This window comes from Hemitrygon akajei, chromosome 11 (genome assembly GCF_048418815.1).
Source record: "Hemitrygon akajei chromosome 11, sHemAka1.3, whole genome shotgun sequence".
In the NCBI taxonomy this organism is placed as follows: domain Eukaryota; kingdom Metazoa; phylum Chordata; class Chondrichthyes; order Myliobatiformes; family Dasyatidae; genus Hemitrygon; species Hemitrygon akajei.
Window position 1 is genome coordinate 86,740,082 of NC_133134.1, and position 21,786 is coordinate 86,761,867.

General features: G+C 44.9%; 1 protein-coding gene across 3 annotated transcripts in view; it reads left to right on the top strand.

Moving 5' to 3' along the window:
* LOC140735812 (uncharacterized) overlaps window positions 1-21,786 on the top strand; it is a 93,231-nt gene that overhangs the window by 7,251 nt on the left and 64,194 nt on the right. For 2 of the 3 annotated variants that reach the window (XM_073061310.1, XM_073061312.1), the window contains exons 2-3: window positions 15,171-15,930; window positions 16,423-16,638. In XM_073061310.1, the coding sequence (XP_072917411.1) occupies window positions 15,195-15,930; window positions 16,423-16,638 (952 nt within the window). In that variant the 5' untranslated portion in view covers window positions 15,171-15,194. Of the gene's footprint in view, window positions 1-15,151; window positions 15,931-16,422; window positions 16,639-21,786 lie in introns of those variants that run through there. The other variant, XM_073061311.1, reaches the window with a different exon arrangement.

A 21,786-nucleotide genomic window follows, 5' to 3' on the forward strand; every position in this document is an offset into this window, starting at 1 on the left:
GTATAGGCAGATGTAGCACTTTGGCTGCTTGCAGGGATAAGTGCCTGGAGGGAGATTAGTGTGGAGGGACGAAATGTCAAGGGAATCGTGGAGGGAGAGGTAAAGATATGTTTAGTGGTAGGGTCCCTTTGGAGTTGAGGAATGTTGCGGAGGATAATATGTTGGATGTGGAAGCTGGTAGGTAAGAACAAGAGGAACTCTATCACTATTTCAGCAGTGGGAAGATGGGCTGAGCACGAATGTATGAGAAACGGAGGAAATGTGGGTGAGGGCAGCATCTTATGTACAGTTTTAGACATCCTGTTGTAGGAAAGATGTCATTAAGCTGGAAAGTATGTGGAAACAATTTACTAGAAATTTTCCCAGGGCTTGAGGAACTAAGTTATAGGGAGGGATTTAGGAAGCTAGGGTGTTATTCCTTGGACCATAGAAAACTGAGAGGTGACCTTATAGAGCAGGGGTGGCAAACCTCTGGCACATGTACCCAAGCTGGCTAATATAAAAATTTTGTTGGCACACGTAATGCAGTGTTACCCCTCAATTCTCTTTATTGCTTCATTTATTTCAATCTGCTTCTGTTATGAACAGTAAACCAACAGTAAATTTGAAACAGGACTCATCCTTTCTTTCCTTAAAAAATCCATAATTAGTGTTACTAATTCATTAATCTATGATCATCTGTGCTCAAAATTACCATGGCATGTGAGAGAATTTTTTGGAAGATTCACTGGACAACAAATTTTTTCAAAAGTGTTGCTTCCTCGGAATTTCTTTTTGTTTATGATAGACTGTTTGAAGATGAACACAAATATAATTTCAGACTACTTATATCACGTAGAAATTTGGAGAAACAACAAATCAACTTTTATTGAATATAATGTGTTTAATTGTATAATGGTGCTGATGCTTTGCAATAGTTTGACTAAGTTAAAAATATTTTGTTAATGATTTTCATTTGTACTCGGTGTCTGAGGCTTCTCGCTTAAGTGTCCAACAATAATTCGCCAGCATTGACAGATTCCAGTTGCCCTGGTATCTTTTCTCCATGACCACAATGCCCTGGTGAAACCTTTCACCATGCTCGTCACTAACAGCACCAAGATTTGCAGGGAAGAAGTCTAAATGGGAATGCAGAAAATGAATCTTCAGTGACATGTTGCATTTCATGGTTTTATATGCTTGAAGCATGTTTCAACCAGCTGCATGTAGTTCGGTGCTCTGTAGATGCTGAGAAAAATTTCAACAACTTCCTTGAACGCCTTCCATGTGATTTTCTCCGGTCCCAGTAGAAATTCTTCAGATTGCCTGTCGTTGATGACCTATTTGATTTGCGGACCAACAAAAATGTTTTCCTTAATCTTGGTATCAGTTATTCTGGGAAGCATCTGTCTCAAAAATCAAAATCCTTCATAGAAATTTTTGTGCCTGGTGATAGCAAATTTCATCCTTACAGTCCTGAACCCAATAATGATTACTAAAACCTGTCCTGCCATGCAGCAGCCGCGCCGCCTAAGCATGCCCAAGAATGCCTGGACAAAATAGGAAACTGTCCAGCTTACATTGTATGCAACATTTTAATTGACTTGAATTATGAATTGAAATAATAAACATAAATTTATTTTTAAAAATGGTGCATGGTAGGGAAATTTCATGGTGATTTTCATGATCAGTAGTCCAAAATTCATAAGATACGCCTAAAGGTATTCAGGAAGCAAAATCTTTGTTGTCCAGTGTTATCGCCATTTTGGCACACTCAAAAAGTTTTCTTACCCATGTTAACAATGTGTAGAAAATCATAAGGGGCAGAGATAGGGTGAATGCACAGTGTCTTTTCCCCCCGGGTTGGAGAATTGAGAACTAGAGGGCAGAAATGTAAAAAGGATCTGAGAGGCAACTTCTTCATCCAGAGGATGGTTAGTATGTGGAACGATCTGCCAGAGGAAGTGGTCGAGACAGGTACATTAATGACATTTTAAAAGACACTTGGACAGATACAAGGATAGGAAAGGTTTAGAGAGATATGGACAGGTACAGGTACAGGGATAGGAAAGTTTAGAGGGATATGAGCCAAACACAAATAAATGAGATGGTGGACACCTTTATTGGCATGGACAAGTTAGGGTGAAGGGCCTGTTTCTGTACTGTATGACTATATCCCTTTATAACCCGGAGAGAATCATCAAGCTTGGGGAGAGACCCTTCAACCCACCAAATTCATGCTGTCCATTATCTACCCATTTACTCAGACAGAAAATGGACAACACAAGAATAGGCCCTTCAGTCCACCGTTACTTTTTGGTCAAATATAATGCCAATATAACTAATGCCATTGGCCTGGACATGATCCATATCTGCCTGTTCACTGGCTGTTCATATATCTGTCTAATTACCTCATAAACATTAGTATTGTATATATTCATCATTGAATATATGCGTTGAGGAGGTCACTGAATGCACAACGGACTATATTAATTTTTGTGTGGATGCGGTTGTTCCTGTTAGAACTGTTCGCTGCTATCCCAATAATAAGCCCTGGATCACTAGTCACATCAAAGGCCTCCTAAACCAGAAGAAGAGGGCCTTTAAAGATGGTGATCGGTTGGAGCTTAAAAGAGTTCAGAAGGAACTCAGAGTACAGATAAGGGGGGCAAAGGAGCAGTATAGGAGGAAGTTAGAACAAAAGCTGCAGGAAAAAAGCATGAAGGAGGTGTGGGATGGGATGAAGATCATCACCGGATGTGGTGCAAAGCGGGGGGCAAACATAAGTGGAGATGTGGAGAAAGCGAACCAGCTGAACAACTTCTTCAATAGGTTCGACAGCACAATCTCACCCTCACTGCAGAACTCCACACCAGGCTTACTTCCCTCACAGGAAAATATCCACTCACAGGAGACCTGGCCCACGCCCAGGTTTACGGCTGCACAGGTGGAAGGTCAACTGAGGAAGATCTGTACCAGCAAGGCGGCTGGACCGGATGGAGTTTCCCCACGATTACTGAGGGCCTGTGCAACTGAACTGGGAGAACCACTACAGCGCATCTTCAACATGAGTCTAGATCAGAGAAGAGTACCCAGACAGTGGAAAACATCTTGTATTGTCCCGGTACCAAAGAAACCACAACCAAAGGAGTTGAATGACTTCAGACCTGTTGCCTTGACGTCGCACGTGATGAAGACCATGGAGCGGCTGATAATACAGAATCTGAGGCCACAAACCAGGCACGCCCGGGATCCGCTTCAGTTTGCGTATAAGGAGAAGGTGGGAGTGGAGGATGCTATCACGTATTTGCTGCACAAATCACTCTCTCACCTAGATGGGGTCAGTTGTGCTGTGAGGATTACATTCCTTGACTTCTCTAGTGCCTTTAACACCATCCAGCCCAAGATCTTAAAGCACAAACTAACGGAGATGGGAGTAGACTCTCACATGGTGGATTGGATAGTGGACTACTTGACAGATAGACCTCAGTATGTGCGGTTGGGAGACTGTAGGTCTGACACAGTGGTCAGCAGCACAGGAGCGCCACAGGGAACCGTACTCTCTCCGGTCCTGTTCACCCTGTACACATCTGACTTCCAATATAACTCGGAGTCCTGCCATGTGCAGAAGTTCGCTGATGACACGGCCATAGTGGGGTGTGTCAGGAATGGACAGGAGGAGGAGTATAGGAAACTGATACAGGACTTTGTGATATGGTGCAACTCAAACTACCTGCGTCTCAATGTCACCAAGACCAAGGAGATGGTGGTGGACTTTAGGAGATCTAGGCCTCATATGGAGCCAGTGATCATTAATGGAGAATGTGTGGAGCAGGTTAAGACCTACAAGTATCTGGGAGTACAGTTGGACGAGAAGCTAGACTGGACTGCCAACACAGATGCCTTGTGCAGGAAGGCACAGAGTCGACTGTACTTCCTTAGAAGGTTGGCGTCATTCAATGTCTGCAGTGAGATGCTGATGATGTTCTATAGGTCAGTTGTTGAGAGCGCCCTCTTCTTTGTGGTGGCGTGTTGGGGAGGAAGCATTAAGAAGAAGGACGCCTCACGTCTTAATAAGCTGATAAGGAAGGCGGGCTCTGTCGTGGGCAAAGTACTGGAGAGTTTATCATCGGTAGCTGAGCGAAGGGCGCTGAGTAGGCTACGGTCAATTATGGAAAACCCTGAACATCCTCTACATAGCACCATCCAGAGACAGAGAAGCAGTTTCAGCGACAGGTTACTGTCGATGCAATGCTCCTCAGACAGGATGAAGAGGTCAATACTCCCCAATGCCATTAGGCTTTACAATTCAACTGCCAGGACTTAAGAACTTTTTTTTAAAGCTATTATTAATGCTTTTTGAGTTAGTGATTTAGATGCATATCATATTATTACTGAGTTAAGTATTGTATGTAATGAGTTTTTGCTACAACAAGTGTATGGGACATTGGAAAAAATGTTGAATTTCCCCATGAGGATGAATAAAGTATCTATCTATCTATCTATCTATCTAATCACAGTTTTTTAAAATTCTCTGCGTACTCATATCCTTTCTCCCTGTTTCTACCACTCATCTACACACTGGGTAATTTACAGTAGACAATTAACATGCCAACTCACATGGACTGAAGTCTTTCTTTTTCCAATATTTTTATTGAATTTCATACACACAAATACAGAGTTCATAAGGATACTTATTATAAATCAAAATAAGATAGCACAAAATGCATACGGTCATGGTATCCCATACTGATAATCAAATAAAATATTTTGAGTGATCAAATACACTAGTAGGGTTAATTATATTGTAAAAAAAATCTACACCCCCTACCAAGATAAAACTAGTTGGAAAAAAAACAAGAGAAAAAGAAAAGAGTACTTTACCATATAGTGTTTTATGATAATAGTCCAGATCTATGCTTTAATAACAATTCAAAGATTTTTAAAATAGTTCAGAATGGGTCCCCATAACATTTGAAAATCTTGGTTAGAATTAGAAATCCAACAACGAATCTTCTCTAGATTTAAACATGACATAACATCACATAACCATCGAGCATGTGTGGGGGGGGGGGGCAACCTCCTTCCATTTAAGCAAGATCACCCTCCTAGCCATAAGAGAAATAAAAGCCAGTACCCACGAAAGTGAAGGCTCCAAAATTATAACTCTTTCCTCAACAATACCAAATAGTGCAGTTAAAGGTTTGGGCTTAAAACTAACTTTAAAAAGTACAGAAAAGTTTGGAATACATCTTTCCAATATTTTTCAAGGCTTGAACATGACCAAAACATATGAATTAATGGAGAGGCTTCATTATTATGTCTATCACAGTAAGGAGATATATCTGCAATATAGCAAGAGAGCTGTCGTTAGACATATGAGCCCTATGTACTACTTTAAATTGTAGGAGGGAATGATGAGCACATAATGATGAAGAATTAACCATTTTGAAAATAACCCTCCAGGTCTCATCAGATAATGAAGTCTCTAAATCCTTTTCCCAATCTTTTTAAATTTTATGTAAAGGAGCCATTCTCAATCCTTAAAACAGACCATAAATATAAGATATTGAGCCATTTCCAAAAGGTTTCAAATTTAAAATTACATCTATTATGTTCTTATCCAGGCTAGTAGGAAATATATGTAGTTTAGATCTTAAAAAAATCTCTAATCTGTAGCTATCAAAAAAAGTGGGTATTTGATAGGTTATATTTCACTGAGAGCTGCTCAAAAGAAGAGAGATTCCCTCCAACAAACAAATGCTGAAATTGTTTAATGCCTAATCTATCCCATTCTCTAAAACACAGATCGGTCGTAGATGGTTTAAAAAAAATTAGAAAAAATAGGACTGGAAAGAGAAAATCTCAATAAACCGAAATGTTTTCTAAACTGTGGCCAGATCCTCAAAGTGTGTTTAACCACCAAACTGTCAGTTAATTTATTTACAGATAATGGAAGAAAGAATCCAAGAAGAGAAATAATAGAAAATTTCAATAGACAATAGGTGCAGAAGTAGACCATTCCGCCCTTCGAGCCTGCACCGCCATTCTGAGATCATGGCTGATCAATTCCTATCAATACCCAGTTCCTGCCTTGTCCCCATATCCCTTGATTCCCCTATCCATAAGATACCTATCTAGCTCCTTCTTGAAAGCATCCAGAGAATTGGCCTCCACTACCTTCCGAAGCAGTGCATTCCAGACCCCCACAACTCTTTGGGAGAAGAAGTTTTTCCTTAACTCTGTCCTAAATGACCTACCCCTTATTCTCAAACCATGCCCTCTGGTACTGGACTCTCCCAGCATTTGGAACATATTTCCTGCCTCTATCTTGTCCAATCCCTTAATAATCTTATAAGTTGCAATCAGATCCCCTCTCAATCTCCTTAATTCCAGTGTGTACAAGCCCAGTCTCTCTAACCTCTCTGCGTAAGACAGTCCGGACATCCCAGGAATTAAGCTCGTGAATCTACGCTGCACTTCCTTTATAGCCAGGATGTCCTTCCTTAACCCTGGAGACCAAAACTGTACACAATACTCCAGGTGTGGTCTCACCAGGGCCCTGTACAAATGCAAAAGGATTTCCTTGCTCTTGTACTCAATTCCCTTTGTAATAAAGGCCAACATTCCATTCGCCTTCGTCACTGCCTGCTGCACTTGCTCATTCACCTTCAGTGACTGATGAACAAGGACTCCTAGATCTCTTTGTATCTCTCCCTTACCTAACTCTACACCATTCAGATAATAATCTGCCTTCCTGTTCTTACTCCCAAAGTGGATAACCTCACACTTATTCACATTAAACTTCATCTGCCAAGTATCTGCCCACTCACTCAGCCTATTCAAGTCACCCTGAATTCTCCTAACATCCTCATCACATGTCACACTGCCACCCAGCTTAGTATCATCAGCAAACTTGCTGATGTTATTCTCAATGCCTTCATCTAAATCATTGATGTAAATCGTAAACAGCTGTGGTCCCAATACCGAGCCCTGTGGCACCCCACTAGTCACCACCTGCCATTCCAAAAAACACCCATTCACCGCTACCCTTTGCTTTCTATCTGCCAACCAGTTTTCTATCCATGTCAATATCTTCCCCCCAATGCCATGAGTTCTGATTTTACCCACCAATCTCCTATGTGGGACCTTATCAAATGCCTTCTGAAAATCAAGGTACACTACATCCACTGGATCTCCCTTGTCTAACTTCCTGGTTACATCCTCGAAAAACTCCAATAGATTAGTCAAGCATGATTTACCCTTGGTAAATCCATGCTGGCTCGGCCCAATCCCATCACTGCTGTCTAGATATGGCACTATTTCATCTTTAATAATGAACTCTAGCATCTTCCCCACTACTGATGTTAGGTTGACAGGACGATAGTTCTCTGTTTTCTCCCTCCCTCCTTTCTTAAAAAGTGGGATAACATTAGCCATTCTCCAATCCTCAGGAACTGATCCTGAATCTAAGGAACATTGGAAAATGATTACCAATGCATCCGCAATTTCCGGGGCCACCTCCTTTAGTACCCTAGGGTGCAGACCATCTGGACCTGGGGATTTGTCAGCCTTCAGTCCCATCAGTCTTCTCATCACCGTTTCCTTCCGAATGTCAATCTGTTTCATTTCCTCTGTTACCCTATGTCCTTGGCCCATCCATACATCTGGGAGATCTAAAGTACTTATTAAATTCTTCTGCCATTTCTCTGTTTCCCATAACAATTTCACCCAATTCATTCTTCAAGGGCCCAACATTGTTCTTAACTATCTTCTTTCTCTTCACTTACCTAAAAAAGCTTTTGCTATCCTCCTTTATATTCCTGGCTAGCTTGCGTTCGTACCTAATTTTTTTCTCCCAGTACTGCCTTTTTAGTTAAGTTCTGTTGTTCCTTAAAAATTTCCCAAAAACTAATAAAAAATTTAAAAAAAATAAAAAAAAATTCCCAATCATCTGTCCTCCCACTCACCTTAGCTCTGTCATATTTCCTTTTTTTTAATGCTATGCAATCTCTGACTTCCTTTGCCAACCACTGTGGCCCCTTTCCCCCCTTTGAATCCTTCCTTCTCCGGGGTATGAACTGATTTTGCACCTTGTGCATTATTCCCAAGAATACCTGCCATTGCTGTTCCACTGTCTTTTCTGCTAGGATATCCGTCCAGTTAACTTTGGCCAGCTCCTCCCTCATGGCTCCATAGTTACCCCTGTTCAACTGCAACACTGACACCTCTGATCTGCCCTTATCCTTCTCAAATTGCAGATAAAACTTATCATATTATGGTCACTACCTCCTAATGGCTCCTTTACTTCAAGATCGCTTATCAAATCCTGTTCATTACACAAGACTAAATCCAGAATAGCCTTGTCCCTGGTCGGCTCTCGTACAAGCTGTTCCAAGAATGCATCCCGTAGGCACTCTACAAACTCGCTATCCTGGGGCCCAGCACCAACCTGATTCTCCCAGTTCACCCGCATGTTGAAATCCCCCATAACTACTGCGACATTACCTTTGCCACATGCCAATGTTAACTCCCTATTCAACTTGCACCCAATAACAGAATTGGCTTCCAAAAAGACCCATATTGGACAATCCTCACAATTAATAGACTATAACCAGAACATTAGATTTCGTATGTTAATTGCCCAATAATATAACCTAAAGCTGGGTAAAACAAGGCCACCATTCTTTTTCCTTTTTTGAAGGTGGGCTTTCTTTAATCAGGGTTTTCTGTTCTTCCATATGTAGGAAGAAAGAATCGAATCTAGAGAATCAAAAAAAGACTTAGGAATAAAAACAGGTACGGCTTGAAAGAGGTATATGAATTTAGGTAAAATATTCATTTTAATAGAATTAATTCGACCAATCAATGATAAAGAGAGAGGCGACCAATTAGAGAGTGTCTTTTTCACATAATTCATTAAGGTTAAAACATTTTCTTTGAATATATCTTTGTAATTGTTAGTGATTGTTATGCCCAAATATGTAAATTGTTTTCTTACAATTTTAAAAGGAAGGTTAATATTGGTTGGTATCAAATGATTTAAGGCAAACAATTCACTCTTATGTAAATTCAATTTACATCCTGAAAGACTGACTAAAATTAGTCAGTAAATGAAACATAGAGGGTAAAGAAGTTGTAACATTAGATATAAAAACAAAAGGTCATCAGCATAAAGCAAGACTTTATGAATAGTACCTTTCCTTAAGATACCGGTGATATCTTTAGACTCTCGAAAGGCAATTGCTAAAGGTTCTAGCACCAAATCATAAAGCAAAGGGCTCAACGGATATCCTTGTCTGGTTCCACATTGGAGTTTAATTAGTTTAGAAACATGGATGGAAGTGTACATGGTCACAGGAAGAAAATGCAGGCCCCACAGAGTCTGCTGGAGGCCAGGATTGAACCTGGCTCACTGGCACTATAGGGCTGAAGTAATGTTGGTTTATTATTGGGATATGTACCAAGATAGTGAAAAACTTGTCTTGCGTATTGTTTTTAAAGGTCAATTCATTACACAGTGCACTGAGGTAGAGCATGGTTAAAAAAAGTAACCATATAACCATATAACAATTACAGCACGGAAACAGGCCATCTTGGCCGTTCTAGTCCATGCCAAATGCTTACTCTCACCTAGTCCCACCTACCTGTACTCGGCCCATAACCCTCCATTCCTTTCCTGTCCATATACCTATCCAATTTTTTTTTAATGACAAAATCGAACCTGCCTCTACCACTTCTACTGGAAACTTGTTCCACACAACTACCAGTCTCTGAGTAAAGAAGTTCCCCCTCGTGTTACCCTTAAACTTTTGCCCCTTAACTCTCAACTCATTTCCTCTTGTTTGAATCTCCCCTACTCTCAATGGAAAAAGCCTATCCACGTCAATTCTATCTATTCCCCTCATAATTTTAAATACCTCTATCAAGACCCCCCTCAACCTTCTACGCTCCAAAGAATAAAGACCTAACTTGTTCAACCTTTCTCTGTAACTTAGGTGCTGAAACCCAGGTAGCATTCTAGTAAATCTCCTCTGTACTCTCTCTATTTTGTTGACATCTTTCCTATAATTCGGTGACCAGAACTGTACACAATACTCCAAACTTGGCCTCACCAATGCCTTGTACAATTTTAACATTACGTCCCAATTCCTATACTCAATGCTCTGATTTATAAAGGCCAGCATACCAAAAGCTTTCTTCACCACCCTATCCACACGAGATTCCACCTTCAGGGAACTATGCACCATTATTCCTAGATCACTCTGTTCTACTGCATTCCTCAATGCCCTACCATTTACCATGTATGTCCTATTTGGATTATTCCTACCAAAATGTAGCACCTTACACTTATCAGCATTAAACTCCATCTGCCATCTTTCAGCCCACTCTTCTAACTGACCTAAATCTCTCCACAAACTTTGAAAACCTACTTCATTATCCACAACGCCACCTATCTTAGTATCATCTGCATACTTATTAATCCAATTTACCGCCCTATCATCCAGATCATTAATGTATATGACAAACAACATTGGACCCAGTACAGATTCCTGAAGCACACCACTAGTCACCAGCCTCCAAACTGACAAACAGTTATCCACCACTACTCTCTGGCACCTCCCATCCAGCCACTGTTGAATCCATTTCACTACTTCGATATTAATACCTAACTATTGAACCTTCCTAACTAACCTTCCGTGTGAAACCTTGTCAGACACCTTACTGAAGACCATATAGACAACATCCACTGCCTTACCCTCGTCAACATTCCTAGTAACCTTTTCAAAAAATTCAATAAGATTTGTCAAACATGACCTTCCACGCACAAAACCATGTTGACTGTTCCTAATCAGATCCTGACTATCCAGATAATTATATATACCATCTCTAAGTATACTTTCCATTAATTTACCCACCACTGACGTCAAACTTACAGGCCTATAATTGCTAGGTTTACTCTTAGAACCCTTTTTAAACAATGGAACCACATGAGCAATACGCCAATCCTCTGGCACCATCCCCATTTCTAATGATATTTGAAATATTTCTGTCAGAGCCCCTGCTATTTCTACACTAACTTCCCTCAAGGTCCTAGGGAATATCCTGTCAGGATCCAGAGACTTATCCACTTTTATATTCTTTAAAAGCTCTAGTACTTCCTCTTCTTTAATCATCATAGTTTCCATAACTACCCTACTTGTTTCCCTTACACAATTCAATATCCTTCTCCTTAGTGAATGAAAAGAAATTGTTCAAAATCTCCCTCATCACTTTTGGCTCCACACATAGCTGTCCACTCTGATTCTCTAAGGGACCAGTTTTACCCCTCACTATCCTTTTGCTATTAATATAACTGTAGAAACCCTTTGGATTTATTTTCACCTTACTTGCCAAAGCAACCTCATATCTTCTTTTAGCTTTTCTAATTTCTTCCTTAAGATTCTTTTTACATTCTTTATATTCCTCGAGCGCCTCATTTACTCCATGCTGCCTATATTTATTGTAGATCTCTATCTTTTTCCAAACCAAGTTTCCAATATCCCTTGAAAACCATGGCTCTCTCAAACTTCTAACCTTTCCTTTCAACCTAACAGGAACATAAAGATTCTGTACCCTCAAAATTTCACCTTTAAATGACCTCCATTTCTCTATTACATCCTTCCCATAATACAAATTGTCCCAATCCACTCCTTCTAAATCCTTTCGCATCTCCTCAAAGTTAGCCTTTCTTCAATCAAAAATCTCAACCCTGGGTTCAGTCCTATCCTTCTCCATAATTATATTGAAACTAGTTGCATTGTGATCACTGGACCTGAAGTGCTCCCCAGCACATACCTCCGTCACCTGACCTATCTCATTCCCTAACAGGAGATCCAACAGTGCCCCTTCTCTAGTTGGTACCTCTATGTATTGCTGCAAAAAACTACCCTGCACACATTTTACAAACTCCAAACCATCCAGCCCTTTTACAGAATGGGCTTCCCAGTCTATGTGTGGAAAATTAAAATCTCCCACAATCACAGCCCTGTACTTACTACAAATATCTGCTATCTCCTTACAAATTAGCTCCTCCAATTCTCACTCCCCATTAGGTGGTCTATAATACACCCCTATAAGTGTTACTATATCTTTCCCATTCCTCAATTCCACCCAAATAGTCTCCCTAGATGAGCCCTCTAATCTATCCTGCCAAAGCACTGCTGTAATATTTTCTCGGACAAGCAATGCAACACCTCCCCCTCTTGCCCCTCCGATTCTATCACACCTGAAGCAATGAAATCCAGGAATATTTAGTTGCCAATCACACCCCTCCTGCAACCATGTTTACTAATAGCTACAACATCATATTTCCAGGTATCAATCCATGCTCTAAGCTCATCCACCTTTCTTACAATGCTCCTAGCATTAAAATAGATGCATTTAAGAAATGCTCCACTTCTTCCTCTCTGTTTATCCCTAACGGTGCATACAACTTTATTATCTTTTTCTTCCTTCTCCCCTATATCTTCGGTCTGAGCGCTCCCCTTCTCTATCACCTGCCTATCCTCCATCACACACTGTCTACTAACTTTCTCTATTTGTGAACTAACCTCCTCTCCCCTAGTCTCTTCAAATTAATTCTCACCCAACCATTCTAGTTTAAAATCTCCCAGTAGCCTTAGCAAATCTCCCCGCCAGGATATTGGTACCCCTAGGATTCAAGTGTAACCCGTCCTTTTTGTACAGGTCACATCTGCGCCAAAAGAGGTCCCAATGATCCAGAAACTTGAATCCCTGCCCCCTGCTCCAATCCCTCAGCCATGCATTTACCCTCCACCTCATTCCATTCCTACTCTCACTGTCATGTGGCACAGGCAGTAATCCCGAGATTACTACCTTTGCAGTCCTTCTTCTCAACTTCCTTCCTAACTCCCTATATACTCCTTTCAGGACCTCTTCCCTTTTCCTATCTATGTTATTGGTACCTATATGCACCACAACCTCTGGCTCCTCACCCTCCCACTTCAGGATATCTTGGACGCAATCAGAAACATCCCAGACCCTGGCACCAGGGAGGCAAACTACCATCCGGGTCTCCTGATTGCATCCACAGAATCGCCTATCTGACCCCCTAACTATCGAGTCCCTTATTACTACTGCCTTCCTCTTCCTTTCCCTACCCTTCTGAGCTACAGGGCCAGTCTCTGTGCCGGAGGCACGGCCACTGTTGCTTCCCCCAGGTAGGCTGTCCCCCCCAACAGTACTTGTTGTCAAGGGGTACAGCCACTGGGGTGCTCTATAGTACCTGACTCTTCGCCTTGCCACTCCTAACCACGACCCACTTATCTGCCTCCCGTGACCCTGGTGTGACCACCTGCCTGTAACTCCTCTCTATCAACTCCTCACTCTCCCTGACCAGACGAAGGTCATCGAGCTGCAGCTCCAGTTCCCAAACACGGTCCCTCAGGAGCTGCAGCTCGGCACACCTGGCACAGATGTGGATGTCCGGGAAGCTAGGAGACTCCAGGACGTCCCGCATCTGACACCGAGAACAACAAGCTGCCCTCACACTCATACCTCCCTCTTTCCTCAAATAACAGGAAAACTTGAAAACTAAACCTACCTTGCCTTGCCCGTTTCCACCTAAGCCTGTTGAGTCAAAGCCCTTAAGCCTTCACTCTGATCCCGGCTCACTCCGCTGCCCGCAAATGATGCTGCCCGCTGTATAAGGCCCGCTTCACTGCCCGACGTCACACACCTGCGCAGTCCCACCTCTCTTAACTCCAATGAGAAGAAGAAAAATCAAATTGGCTCCTGCCGCTCTCCCATTCTGATCCTCCGACTTCCTTCTCCAAAACATTGCTAAATGAAGCATAACAGCTACAGAGAAAGTTCAGTGCAGGTAAAAGCTAAGGTGTAAAACTGTGAAGTCAAGAGTCTCTTTTATAAAGATAAAGATTAGCTTTATTTGTCACATGTAATCAAAATATCAAAGCGTATAGTGATTCTGTGATGGCGCATGGCCTAGTGAGCAAGGCATCAGACTAGTAACCTGAAGGTCACTGGTTCGAGCCTCAGCTGAGGCAGCATGTTTGTGTCCTTGAGCAAGGCACTTAACAACACATTGCTCTGCGACGTCACCGGTGCCAAGCTGCATGGGTCCTAGTGCCCTTCCCTTGGACAACATCGGTGGCGTGGAGAGGGGAAGGCCTGCAGCTTGGGCAACTGCCGGTCTCCCATACAACCCTGCCCAGGCCTGCGCCCTGGAAACTCCAGGCACAGATCCATGGTCTCTCGAGACCGACGGATGCCACCACACATAGTGAAATGCATCATTTGCGTCAAATCAATTCAGCAAGTATGATTCTGAGAGTCACTATGCTTCTCGTGCCAACATCGCCTGCCCACATTCACTATCCCTAACCGTACGTCTTTGGAATGTGGGAAGAAAGTGAAGAACCCAGAGGAAACCTGTGGGGTAACCAGGAAAACAGACAAATTCCTTACAGACAACAGTAGGAACTGAGTCCCGTAATTGTAGCTAGTGTGATGTAAAGCATTGCCCTAACCACTATGCTATAATGCACTCCCCCCCCCCCCAAGAGGTCCGTCCAACAGTTTGATAAGAGTCCTGAGCCTGCTGGTACACAACGTCATTTATCTGTATCTTTTCCCAACGGAGGGGAGAATGTCCCCCCACCCCCCCCAAGAGGTCCGTCCAACAGTTTGATAAGAGTCCTGAGCCTGCTGGTACACAACGTCATTTATCTGTATCTTTTCCCAACGGAGGGGAGAATGTCTGGGGTGTGCAGCGGCTCTTCGATTGTGCTGGCTGCTTCACCGAGGCACTGAGAAGCTAAGGCAGAGTCTATGGAAGGGAGGCTAGCGTCCATGATGTGCTGATGATTGAATCGAGAGAAATGAATTGGATTGATGCAATACAGTAGAAGGCCTTGTGAAAATATCCACAGAGTCCAAACCAGCATCTTGAAAAGTAATTCCATGTTCATGCTGACCCTCCTCTGCTGATCCTATCTCTCAGCACTCAGTTCATTGCAGTCTCTGCTTTAGTGATTCAAATACTCATCTAGATATTTTTTCACTTGTCTCTGCCTCCACTACCCCTTCAGGCAGTGCGTCCCTCCTGCCCCTGGGTGAGAAAGTTCTTCCAATGTGTGTGTGGGTTAATGTGTGTTCACTCTTGGCAGGTCCATTTGAGGACACTTGGGGTTATGGCTTCCGATGTGGTGGTTCCAAATGTGCCACTGCATGCTGGCCCGGCCCAGCTTGAAGGCAAGACTAGGAAAAAGAAGAAGCGAAAGAAGCAGCAGGAGGGGAACGAGGGTGAAGATGATCATCTGGAGATCCAAGCTGAGATCGAGTGCCTCACCAAAGCCGGGAGCCGGGCCCTGGCCCAGGAGCGGCCGGAGGAGGCTCTGGTCTCATTCAAGAAGGCCTTTCTTATCTCCCTTGACACGGGTGAACAGGGTGTGCAGAGGGCCTGTGCTTTCAACCTGGGCGCTGCCTATGTGGCCTCAGGCAGGCCAGCCAAAGGCCTGGACTTCCTGCTGAGGTCGCAGCCGGCCGAGGGTGGGGAAAGGCAGGGTGACCTGTATTTTAACCTGGGGATAGCTCACGAGGGGCTGGGGGATCTGCAGAGTGCTGCTGAACACTACCAACAGGCCCTGGTTCACTACCAGGCCCAGCAGTCACAGGGAGAGGCAGACACCTGCATGAAGCTGGCCAGCTGCCGGGTAAGGGCAGGGGATCTGGCCCAGGCTGGCCGGTGCTTCCGGAGGGCAGGCCAGCTCTACCGGCAGGGGGGCAGCCCTGACCTAGCCACCATCGCCCTGAATGAGGCCGCCAGACACATGCTGCAGTGCCGGCAGTTCACGGCCACCGAGATCAGCCAGGTGTTGAACGAGTGCCGGACCATTTGTGGGAACATTCAGAACAAGGCCCTGCTCGGTGAGTACTTGATCAATATGTTTATTAAAGTCAAAGTGGGGTTTACTGTCATATGCTTACTTGCGCCAGCATCACAGGCACACAACATCAGCAAAGAAAGCAGTTCTGATGAAGGGTCTCAACCTGGAGCATCAACTGTTTATCCATAGAGCGGTAGGAGAGGGTGGAGAGAAATAATGGGAAGTTCGAGAAATTCAAGTTCATTCCATCAGGTTGGAGGCTACCTAGACGGAATATGAGGTGTTGCTCCTCCAACTTGAGAGTAGCCTTATCGTGACAGTAGAGGAGGCCATGGACCAATGTGTCAGTGTGGGCCTGGGCAGTGGACTTAAAATGGTTGGCCACCAGGAAATCCCGCTGTTGCACAACAAAGCGGACCCCATGCTATGTAGGGTCCACCGATGTAGAGGAATGAATTCTGTGTAGAGTGTGTATCAAAACCTGGATGTTAAGAACCTTCATGTTAATGTCCCTGTTCTCACTGTTTGAAAGGAAAACTCTACAATGACATCGGACTCGGCTACTCGCAGTTGAAGATCTTCTCACTAGCAGCTGAGTGCTTCGAGCAGGCCCTCCCGTACTGCCAACGGGACAATTTGGAGCGCAGGAAAGAGGCTGTGATCCTGCAGAACCTCGGTGCCGTCTACAACACCACCAGTGACTACGGCAAGGCACTGGACTTCCACCAACGTGCGGCAGCCTTGCACGGTGGGGAACTAGGCTCCATGGGCTGAGCAGGAATCTCAATGTACATCAATTACACCCTCCCCCCCCCCCCCCCCAACCTTACACTATTCTTAGCTTGGCAGGCAGTCCAGAGTTGTCAGAGGTAGAAGGTCATCCCACTACAGGAAGACACAAGCGATTCCACAGCCACTGGAAATCTTGAGCAACACTCACACTCAAAATGCTGGAGGAACTCAGGGAGGAAGGTGTGGATGATGAACACCGATTTCCTTAACTTCCAGTAAACACTCCATCTCTCACCCTCACCTTTTTTTGTCTTCTTCCATTCCAGTGACCCTCACAACCCTTCTCTTCTCCCCCATCATGAACTTCATCCTCATGAAGAGTCCGATCACCTCCCTCTGGATCCCAAACTCTTTATTCCATGGTCCACTGTCCTCGCCATACTATAAGACCATAAGACATAGATGCAGAATTAGGCCACTTTGCCCATCAAGTCATTATCCTACCTACTGCCTGTTATGCCGCTGGCATTTAGGGTAGTGATTTATTATCCCTCTTAACTCTATTCTCTTGTATTCTGCCTGTAACATTTGACCCCCTGACTAACCATGAACCCGTCAACCTCTGCTATAAATATACTCAGTAACTTGGCCTCCACAGCCATCCATGGCAATGAATACCACAGATTCACCACCCACTGTCTAAAGAGATCCCTTCTCATCTCTGTTCTAAATCAATGTCCCTCTATTCTGAGGCTGTGCCATCTGGTCCTAGACTCACCCACTATAGGAACCATCCTCTCTGCATCCTCTCTCTCTAGGCCTTTAAATATTTGGTAGGTTTCAGTGAGATCCCCCTTTATTTGTTTAAACTCCAGCAATACAGGCCCAGAGTAATCAAATGCTCCTTTCATTCCCAGTATTGTTCTCATGAACCTTGTCTGTACCTTCTCCAATGCACATCTTTTACTAGATTAGGAGCCCAAAACTGCTCATAATACTCCAAATGCAGACAGACCAATACCTTATAAAGTCTTAGAATTACTACATCCTACTTCTTATATTGTAGTCCTCTTGAAATGAAAGCTTACATTTGCCTTCCTTACCACCAACTCAACCTGCAAGTTAACCTTCCCAACCACTGAAATCAGGCTAACTGGCCTAAGATATTTATCTCTTCCAACTATTGCCTCACACCTTCTTGCAGCATCAATCCCCTCCCCTACCCAACCACCTTCCCCCTCACCTGGTCTTACTTATCAGTTGCCAGCATGTAATCCTCCCCCATCCCCCACCTTATTGTGGTTTCTGCACCTTTCTTTCCCATCTCGATGAAGGGTCTCAGTCCAAAATATCATCAGTTCATTCCCCTCCAGAGCTGCTGCCTGACCTGCTGAATTCCTCCAGCACTCTGTGTGTGTTGCTCATTACAGGAAGGGTGTGGAGATTTTGGAGAAGGTGCAGAAGAGGTTTACCAGGATGCTGCCTGGGTTAGAGGTCGTGCTACAAGGAGAGGCTGGACAAACTTGGGATGTTTTGTCTGGAGCGTCAGAGGTAGAGGGGAGACCTTATAGCGATCATAAGATTATGAGAGGCGTAGGTAGGCAGCCAGTATCTGTTTCCTCGAGTCAAAACATCTATTACAAGAGGACGTGCATTTAAAGTGAGAGGGGGGAGATTCAATCAACGATTCTTTCCCTCTGTTATCAGATTTCTCAATTGTCCATGAACCCCACCTCACTGTGCCTCTTGTTTTTCACTATTTATTTATTTTGCAATTTATAGTAATTCTATGTCTTTGCACTGTGTTGCTGCCACAAAACAACAAATTTCACATCACATAAGACAGTGTTAATAAACCTGATTTTGATTCAGAGATATGTGGAGCAGATTTTAATGCCGTTAATGTATCTGCCTCAACCATTTCCTCTGCCTGTTCACCTCCATTCAGAGCCCCAAAGAGTCACCTATTTTGTTGAGCACCTGCACTCCATTTTCAACAAGCAGGATTTCCGAATGAATGACCATTTTAGTTCCAATCCCCATTCCTATTCCGACATGCTGGTCCATGGCTTCCTCTGCTGCCATGATGAGGTCACTCAGGTTGGGGGGAGCAACATCTCATATTCCGTCACAATTTCTCTGACCTACGATAATTCTTCTCCTCCCCCTTTCCTCCTCTTCTATTCCCCACGCTGGCTCCCCATTACTTCCCTTTTCCTCATCTACCACCTCCCTTTGGTGCTCCTTCTCCTTCCCTTTCTCCCATGGTCCCTCTCCTGTTTCCTTCTTCAGCCCTTTACCTTTTCCACCCATCACCTCCCAGTTTCTCACTTCAATCTCTCCCCTAGCTTCACCCATCACCTCCCAGTTTCTCACAATCCCTCCCCTAGCTTCACCCATCACCTCTCAGTTTCTCACTTCAATCCCTCCCCTAGCTTCACCCATCACCTCCCAGTTTCTCACTTCAATCCCTCCCCCAGCTTCACCCATCACCTCCCAGTTTCTCACAATCCCTTCCCCAGCTTCACCCATCACCTCCCAGTTTCTCACAATCCCTCCCCCAGCTTCACCCATCACCTCCCAGTTTCTCACAATCCCTTCCCCAGCTTCACCCATCACCACCCAGTTTCTCACTTCAATCTCTCCCCTAGCTTCACCCATCACCTCCCAGTTTCTCACAATCCCTCCCCTAGCTTCACTCATCACCTCCCAGTTTTTCACTTCAATCCCTCCCCTAGCTTCACCCATCACCTCCCAGTTTCTCACTTCAATCCCTCCCCCAGCTTCACCCATCACCTCCCAGTTTCTCACTTCAATCCCTCCCCTAGCTTCACCCATCACCTCTCAGTTTCTCACTTCAATCCCTCCCCTAGCTTCACCCATCACCTCCCAGTTTCTCACTTCAATCCCTCCCCTAGCTTCACCCATCACCTCCCAGTTTCTAACTTCAATCCCTCCCCTAGCTTCACCCATCACCTCCCAGTTTCTCACAATCCCTCCCCTAGCTTCACCCATCACCTCCCAGTTTCTCACTTCAATCCCTCCCCTAGCTTCACTCGTCATCTCCCAGTTTCTCACTTCAATCCCTCCCCCAGCTTCACCCATCACCTCCCAGTTTCTCACAATCCCTCCCCTAGCTTCACCCATCACCTCCCAGTTTCTCACTTCAATCCCTCCCCAGCTTCACCCATCACCTCCCAGTTTCTCACTTCAATCCCTCCCCTAGCTTCACCCATCACCTCCCAGTTTCTCACAATCCCTCCCCTAGCTTCACCCATCAACACCCAGTTTCTCACTTCAATCCCTCCCCTAGCTTCACTCATCACCTCCCAGTTTCTCACTTCAATCCCTCCCCTAGCTTCACTCATCACCTCCCAGTTTCTCACTTCAATCCCTCCCCTAGCTTCACCCATCACCTCCCAGTTTCTCACAATCCCTCCCCTAGCTTCACCCATCAACACCCAGTTTCTCACTTCAATCCCTCCCCTAGCTTCACTCATCACCTCCCAGTTTCTCACTTCAATCCCTCCCCTAGCTTCACCCATCACCTCCCAGTTTCTCACTTCAATCCCTCCCCTAGCTTCACCCATCACCTCTCAGTTTCTCACTTCAATCCCTCCCCTAGCTTCACCCATCAGCTCCCAGTTTCTCACAATCCCTCCCCAGCTTCACCCATCACCTCCCAGTTTCTCACTTCAATCCCTCCCCTAGCTTCACCCATCACCTCCCAGTTTCTCACTTCAATCCCTCCCCAGCTTCACCCATCACCTCCCAGTTTCTCACTTCAATCCCTCCCCTAGCTTCACCCATCACCTCCCAGTTTCTCACTTCAATCCCTCCCCAGCTTCACCCATCAACTCCCAGTTTCTCACTTCAATCCCTCCCCAGCTTCACCCATCAACTCCCAGTTTCTCACTTCAATCCCTCCCCTAGCTTCACCCATCACCTCCCAGTTTCTCACAATCCCTCCCCTAGCTTCACCCATCACCTCCCAGTTTCTCACAATCCCTCCCCTAGCTTCACCCATCACCTCCCAGTTTCTCACTTCAATCCCTCCCCTAGCTTCACCCATCACCTCCCAGTTTCTCACAATCCCTCCCCTAGCTTCACCCATCACCTCCCAGTTTCTCACTTCAATCCCTCCCCTAGCTTCACCCATCACCTCCCAGTTTCTCACTTCAATCCCTCCCCTAGCTTCACCCATCACCTCCCAGTTTCTCACTTCAATCCCTCCCCAGCTTCACCCATCACCTCCCAGTTTCTCACTTCAATCCCTCCCCTAGCTTCACCCATCACCTCCCAGTTTCTCACTTCAATCCCTCCCCTAGCTTCACCCATCACCTCCCAGTTTCTCACTTCAATCCCTCCCCTAGCTTCACCCATCACCTCCCAGTTTCTCACTTCAATCCCTCCCCTAGCTTCACCCATCACCTCCCAGTTTCTCACTTCAATCCCTCCCCTAGCTTCACCCATCACCTCCCAGTTTCTCACTTCAATCCCTCCCCTAGCTTCACCCATCACCTCCCAGTTTCTCACTTCAATCTCTCCCCTAGCTTCACCCATCACCTCCCAGTTTCTCACTTCAATCCCTCCCCTAGCTTCACCCATCACCTCCCAGTTTCTCACTTCAATCCCTCCCCTAGCTTCACCCATCACCTCCCAGTTTCTCACTTCAATCCCTCCCCTAGCTTCACCCATCAGCTCTCAGTTTCTCACTTCAATCCCTCCCCTAGCTTCACCCATCACCTCCCAGTTTCTCACAATCCCTCCCCAGCTTCACCCATCACCTCCCAGTTTCTCACTTCAATCCCTCCCCTAGCTTCACCCATCACCTCCCAGTTTCTCACTTCAATCCCTCCCCTAGCTTCACCCATCAGCTCCCAGTTTCTCACGTAAATCCTTCCCCAGCTTCACCCATCACCTCCCAGTTTCTCACTTCAATCCCTCCCCAGCTTCACCCATCACCTCCCAGTTTCTCACTTCAATCCCTCCCCTAGCTTCACCCATCACCTTCCAGCTTGTGCTCCTTCCCCTCCTCTTACCTCCTTATTCTGGCTTCTTTCCCTTTCCCTTCCTTTCCTGTCCTGATGAAGGGTCTCAGCCCAAAAGTGCAACTCCTGATTTCTTTCCAGAGATCCTGCCTGACCTGCTAAGTTACTCCAGC